The sequence below is a fragment of the Netta rufina genome (assembly GCF_964035555.1).
Source record: "Netta rufina genome assembly, chromosome: 4".
In the NCBI taxonomy this organism is placed as follows: domain Eukaryota; kingdom Metazoa; phylum Chordata; class Aves; order Anseriformes; family Anatidae; genus Netta; species Netta rufina.
The window spans coordinates 65,098,164-65,105,024 of record NC_140127.1 but is presented as its reverse complement, the minus strand read 5'-3'; the positions used below and the strand labels follow the sequence as shown (position 1 = coordinate 65,105,024).

The 6,861-nt window shown below is 38.1% G+C and overlaps 1 protein-coding gene across 2 annotated transcripts in view; it reads right to left on the bottom strand.

Annotated features, from left to right (window-relative positions):
* Positions 1-1,110: 1,110 nt before the first annotated feature.
* The window catches only part of MAN2B2 (mannosidase alpha class 2B member 2), a 29,179-nt gene continuing 23,428 nt past the window's right edge, over positions 1,111-6,861 (bottom strand). Inside the window, exons 12-19 of one of the 2 annotated variants that reach the window (XM_084285966.1) lie at positions 6,106-6,297; positions 4,908-5,160; positions 4,691-4,801; positions 4,399-4,591; positions 3,595-3,747; positions 3,135-3,241; positions 2,135-2,252; positions 1,111-1,304 (exon numbers count right to left, since the gene is read on the bottom strand). In XM_084285966.1, the coding sequence (XP_084142092.1) occupies positions 1,210-1,304; positions 2,135-2,252; positions 3,135-3,241; positions 3,595-3,747; positions 4,399-4,591; positions 4,691-4,801; positions 4,908-5,160; positions 6,106-6,297 (1,222 nt within the window). In that variant the 3' untranslated portion in view covers positions 1,111-1,209. The remainder of the gene's footprint in view (positions 1,305-2,134; positions 2,253-3,134; positions 3,242-3,594; positions 3,748-4,398; positions 4,592-4,690; positions 4,802-4,907; positions 5,161-6,105; positions 6,298-6,861) is intronic. The other variant, XM_084285967.1, reaches the window with a different exon arrangement.

Below are 6,861 nucleotides of genomic sequence, written 5' to 3'. Positions count from 1 at the left end.
ACCTTTTTTTTTTCCCCTTTATATCCTCTGTATTTTCTCTTTCAGTTTCACGTCTAGTTTCACGTCTGCTGGTCAGAACTAGTTTTGTTCAGCATTATACGTACCAAGGATAATTCATCTCTATCACTTCAGTAAAGTCACCGACTTGATTCTCACCTCAGCCACATGCATTTTCATAGTGAACAAGTAAAATAAGTGGAGATACCCAGTGGCACGTGAACAGAATCAGACTCTACAGCTTCACGTCGTTTAGAGCTAAGAAAAATGCAACTTTTCTTTTGAACCCGAAACCATAACAGCTATTAGGAAAGCCAGCCACTGTCTGTGTTTCCTTTAGCTGCTGCTCGGTCAGACCTGCTCAGAATTTACAGTTCCTGCCAGTTTCTCTCTAAACACAGCCCTTCATAACTAACTAGAACTTGATGCTAGTGTAACATTTCCTGTTACTACTGTGCATGTTCTTTGATCCTGAGAAGTATGAAAGTTCACAGTGCCATAAAAACAGTGCTCCTGCTGCAGGGTACGTAATGAATTAGTTAGGAGCCATGTGGCAATTCATCTTCTGTCCCCAGACTAGTTCCAGTTTACCCAGAACACAAGACTGATGGGAGAGCATGAAGCAAACCTAGTCAATTTTAATGACCTTAGTGCAGAGGAATATTCAACTCCAGTTTACAGGGAAGCAGAAGCTTTGTAGTTGTTGCCCGAAAGACAAAGTAGCTCAAAAACATGACAGTCATATAGAACAGACTGACATTCGGCAAATGTCTGCTTTGTGACTTGGAAGTCATCTCCTCTAACAATAAAAACCCTGAGAAAAGACTCTTGAAACTCCCACAGTAAGAAAGAAAACTCCAGACTAGTGGACTAATACAATTTTGACAGTATCCACAATGAAACATGATAGAAACAGTCACTTTTAAACTGCCCACAGCAAATATGAAAGTGTTCAAGAATGCTTGCACTGAAACATTAAGGTCATTTTTGTATTTTCAAATTGAATACATTTCAGAAAACACGCGTTGTAAGTGATTAACCAACAAAAATACCCACAACACAGGCCAACAGTTTAATTAAATTTAGAGTTTATTCCAAAATGGCTATTCCTTTCATTAACAGCAGTAGAATGTTTTCCAAGACCATCACGCATGTCTTTAAACAGAAGCTGGAAGCTATTACATATTCAGTCCTGAAATATAACATCAAACTTTATTGATCTTGAAAGTATACAAAGAAAGTTCTTATTTCCTTTGGGTGAACAGTCACTATGTATTCTCGTGATATGTTTCTACTGTTGGAGAATCCTGTAAGACACAGAAAAGGTGGTAATTTATTCAAGCAGCAGCTTTACTCAAATGTACATATTACTCTATCTTAAAAGTTTTAACTCATCTGTCACATAAAAGCTAGTGTCTGAGCAGGTTCTTCTTAAGGCATAAGTAGCATGGGACCTAAGATGCACTTATGCATATTATTAAAATATACATTTGCTTTTTGCATATTGACTTATACCATGCAAGCAACTCCACAGTCATGCATTTTTCTTCATCGTGATTAAATAGCAAGCAAGTTCCTAGCTGCAAGTCAAGTAGAGCTCTGAACTTCCAGCTAGCCCAGGCCAAAATGTCTGCAAGCTTTTTACAAGGCACATATATGGTGGTAAGCGATAGTAAGGAGAATGTCCAAGCAACTAACTGGAATGAGAAATGAAGTCACTCACAGAACTTAACCGGAGTGTCAGCCCTAACTTGAATCCTATCCACACACAGTCCTTCAAGCTGATTACACCGGTGGGTTTTTAATTCCAGCTGTCTGTTTTTCCAGAGCATAGGCTTAAACTTAAGTTAACACAACTCATCAGCATCTAACAAAGTCAAGGTGTCACAAATATGATTTCACAGAGTAGCCACTTGTATCTGGACAGATAAAAGCCTGAAATTTTCTGGAGTTGACATTTCCAGGCAAAACAAGCCATCAGTGATTGCAGGGAGTCTTTGCTAAATGCTACTGCTTGCAGGCACTTTGTCATACAGATGAAGAGATCTTTAATCTTGCAAATACAGAAATATTTTCAATCAGACAACTTATCAAGCTTCAACAGTAATACAGACACCAACCACCTTGCTTCACCTACCTTTGCTTGGATTTTGTGCAGTCTTCCACTTCCACCGCTTCAAAGTGTTTATGTCCCAGGTGCCAGTGAGTGATCGCTCTTCCACTGACTTCACTGATCCTAATCCCTTCAGCAAAGACTGCGAGTAAAGAAACACAATTTGCTGAGACTAGCTTAACACCCAATGGTCTAGTACACAGTTAGTCCAGAGCAGAACTTCATCTATAGCACTAATCTGCCAAGGAGAGCAGTAGAGACTTCAAAAGTCTGCTAGGTCCCACAACACAAAGGCAACTACAGACTCACCAGGCTGCAACTAAGAAGCTGAGATGCTGAGAACCTCCTCTGCGTTGTAGCAGAGTTCCGAGTTTACTAAACGCTCAAGAACTGAAATTCTTACTGAACTTTTAAAAACAAAATGGAGAACACTACACCTTGTTCCACCTGTTATTGTCATCAAAATCAATTTCATGTTTTAAAACATACACCTGCCATGTATTATAAACCAATCTACCTCTACATGAAAGACTGGACAAACAAGAAACTCAAAATACACAGTATGACAGAAGTGATGAAAGTTTCATTAACCCGCAGAAATAAAATATAGAGGAAAAATATTTGCTTTCTTTAATTCTGTCCACATTTATTTAACTGTAAGTACAACTTGCCATAACCAAAGAAACAGCCAAATAGACTCACCCTCTGCTAAGGAAGTGTTATACAGCCAAGAGCTCAATGGAACCAGTCCTACAGACATTTATGCAGATCATACTGTACCTATGGCAATTTCATATGAAGTAAGAGCTTCTATGGTGCAAAGCTGATTAAAAATAAGACCTGCTTTCCTCTGAGGCTACATTTACAGTAGTAACTGTATCATCTCAACCTTTCATACAGATCATACAGTATCATATCCACCTTTCATGGTGTCTGTAGCACCCAGGACATTTCATGGTACAACCTGTTCTCTCTGGAACAAAACCACCTTCAGTGTTGTTCAACCCAGAAGGATTAGATTTACCTTCAAATTCACTGTTACAGGTTGAGACAGCACAGGATCCTCTCCAACTTCATACAGGTGCCTAATTCTTAGCAGGACACGACTGAAGTCTGCATCATCTTGTTTACCTTTAAGAGAAAACAAAATACAAGCATTTTCTTATATTGAAAAATAAAAACAGTTTTCAAGCATTTTTTGAGTTTTACACTCTCAGGGGTTGAACTTAATTCACATTTTGAAAGATTAGCTAGAGCATTAACAACAAGAAGTACTCAGTTCATTCCCATCGTTAACAGAACATAACACTAACTCATACAGGAGACGTATTTTCGTAATTGAGTAGAGCAATCATAGGGCATAATTAACTGTCTTGATAAAGGATTTTAACACTTTGAATAAATAAATATATTATTCACAGAAGACAGAAAAACAGAAAGCCAGCTTTTTGAAATATAACATCCAGCTACTATTTTGGACCTACCCATGCGAATGCTGCGGACCTGCTCTGCATGATTAGAGCTGTATCTCCACCCTGGAATGCTCAGGGTCTGGACATGAAGATTGGGTGGGACAGTTACAGGAGAACTGTGGACTGATTTCTGCTGAAGTTGTCTGGGTAGCTCTGGTTTATCTCCTCCATGCAAAAAGAAACAAAAAAGGACGTCAAACATCCATCACACACACACGGCTGGCTACAGTACTGTGCAAGGGTAAAGAGATTTTTGCTTTTTCTGCCAAGGCAGATCCAAAGCAGATGCTAGACTTTCTCCTCTGAGGCCTTCTGAGATACAAAGCAGAAAGCAGAATGATTTTAACTGCTGGGGAAGCTTCCAACAAAGCAGATTTCACTGCACCCTGAAGTTGCTATTCCACTACCAGGCTTTAGTTTTAGTTAACAAGTCAAACAAATATTTTTAAAAGAATGACTTGAAAAAGGTCATTAAAGACTCAGCATTCAGGAAGCTGATGTATGATCTACTACCTATTTTGCACTAATTCCCTGTGTGGACGTTTTGTTCTCATTAGATGCTTTAAAATTTATTCTCCTCCAGGAGTAAGAGATAATTACATAATGAGAAACATTTCATAGATTTGGACAACATCCATATTTGAAATTAATGCAATGTAATTAACAGTCTCTCAATCTGCCTTCTAACTCACTGTATACTAACTTCATCACACAGGAGGCTTGAAGTCTGCATTTACAAACTTAACAGCACAAATCAAAGCAAAACAAGTAAGTCATTCAGAGGCTAAAGATAGCACAGAGGATGGAAGGAGTTACCTGAAAATTGTCCAAACATTACAATTGGCCTGTGTTCTAAAGCCTGCTGGCTTGTCCGATACAAAACAGTAGTGGCAGATTTGGTTCCTAAAATAAGCCAAAACACAGGATGAACCACTGAAGAGTCATTCAAAGTGAGGTTGAAATTCAGGTCCCACTGAAGGTTGTTCCACAATCTCCTGTGAAGCATCACCTGTATTGATAAGGTAAGTATCACAACAGTTACCAGCCATTTTTTCTCCTTGGGAGAAAAAAAAAAAAACACCAACCAACACACATGCCTATTTGTTACCTCCATTTGTCCATTCCCTTGACTTGAGACACCATGAGCTCGTTCTGCAAGCAGAGTCAGCCTTGTAGCATTGTCTTCGATGTAGGCAGTCTGGACCATAGGATAATAGTTCTGAAAACACATAGCAAGTCACACAGTGTTGATATTAACCTAGGTAAAAGTAATGGAGAATGAAGATAAAAACTGGATTGAGTTTGGATTATGCCTTGTCACTTACCCGAGCTGCTGTGTTATTCACATATGTCTTGAATGGTCTTTTCTGAATCTGATATCCATTGTCATCAGTGTAGAGTAGCTGTCCAGTGCTCAAATTTGTGCTGGTTCTTAGAATTGCCTCACGATTTACTTCCAAAGGCCCAACACTGTATTCTTGCTCTATCCTATGGCAAAGCAGCTTCCCATCATAGCCTTCTGGTACCAAATACAGCCTGGTATACATGGCATATATATAATACTGGGCAGTAATGTTACTGTAAGAAGGAGAAAAAGGATATGCACAGTTTATCAAGTGGAGCACTAGACCAGTGTCAAGACTTACAAATCTTTCATGATGTTATCTCACACACAGAACAACTTTGTTGCCTGTCTTCAACCTATGTAATTATTGAAATTATTTTCAGTTTAGTTTTCAAATATACAGATATTCAGCTGAAATAAATGATTACTTGACAATTTTCTTTAGTGTTGCAAGTATAAAAAGAACTGTTAATTTGACTAGAAAAGCTCTGTATTTCTTCAACATGAACAATTAAGTTTAGAAACAATTGACTCCCTAAGCAACACACATACTACAAGAATACTCATAGTTCTACCTATGTATTTTTTTTCAATCCCACAACATTCATTTTGATGGAAAAAATCCTGTTTTCAAGCAGTGTTTCTCAGCTACATTCCTTGTACAATGTAACTTAAAGCAAAAGGCTTTAATCAAATAACCAGATTTAAAAGAAGGTGAGGACGTTATAGATGGGTATGACTTTAACACAGAAAAGTCACTAGCTCATTAAGGAGCCTGAGTGTCCTTGTGTAGGACTCTCTTTGTCTTAAATTTCCTTATAAAAAAGATTTCTACAGGTAGGAAAATGAACCATTATGTCCAAATTCCACTCTTATAGAAGACATAAGCTGCGAATTTCATTGCACTGAATGAAAACAGGATTCCAGCAGGAACTACATTATGAAACAAACTGCAAACGTAACTGAGCAATCTTCCCCTTCCTCCCCCCAGTAATATGATTTATCTAAAGGAAGCACTTTCTCAGCATTAGCATGTATCTGCTAAGCATAGCTCTGTTACCTAAAGCTTTCACAGAACACAGACTCCACTGTTCAGGAGGAATTACACAGAGCTACTCTCACATGCACCTACAGATGATTAAACATTCAAGCAAAATGAATCTGTAATGGTGCTGCACCTGTAGAAATATTGCCGTATCTCTGTCACTAAGTTGCCAAAAACTATTTCCATTTCCACTGCTTTTGATACTGGAACAGCAGAAGAATTTGGGGCAAATAAGTAGTTATCTGAAATGGGTCCTTTCATCACATCTCCATTCACGTGGTACTCAAGGAACTCCTGGGTCAGCTGGACAGTCTGGTTAGTCTCCCTGCGAATCCACAGAGGAAAAAAGTTGTATTACCTATAAGCACATTTTGTACATAACAGATGCAAAGCTGGAATGAGGTTTGGAATGTAAAAAGATAAAAATCTGTTTCCTCAAAGTAACAGATTTGACAAAACTTACGAAATGAGAACAGCAGAGAACTAAAGTGCTCCCTGCTAAGACAGCTGTCAGTGTGTAAATAAAATGAGCTTCATCCATTTTATACTTCTGTAAAACAGAAGCATGTTAAAAGAGAAACAATGCTTACATTACCTCATATTTTGAAGTACAAAGGAGAGTTGCTACAAGATCAAAAATGACCCATTCTATAACAATAATGTACAGCATGACATAATAATGAATAATGAGATTATTTTGTCTGATTTTGTAGCTATACAGAACCATATTTAACAATGATTTCAGTATTTAGCAATGGTAACAAGAACACACAGGCAACAGGGTAAAAGTCACACACTTGGTACATACTTTGTCTCATTTTTCTCCCCCGAAGCCTACAGTTAAATTATTTAGGACCTCATTTAACACTCTTTGAAAAGTCACATGTAG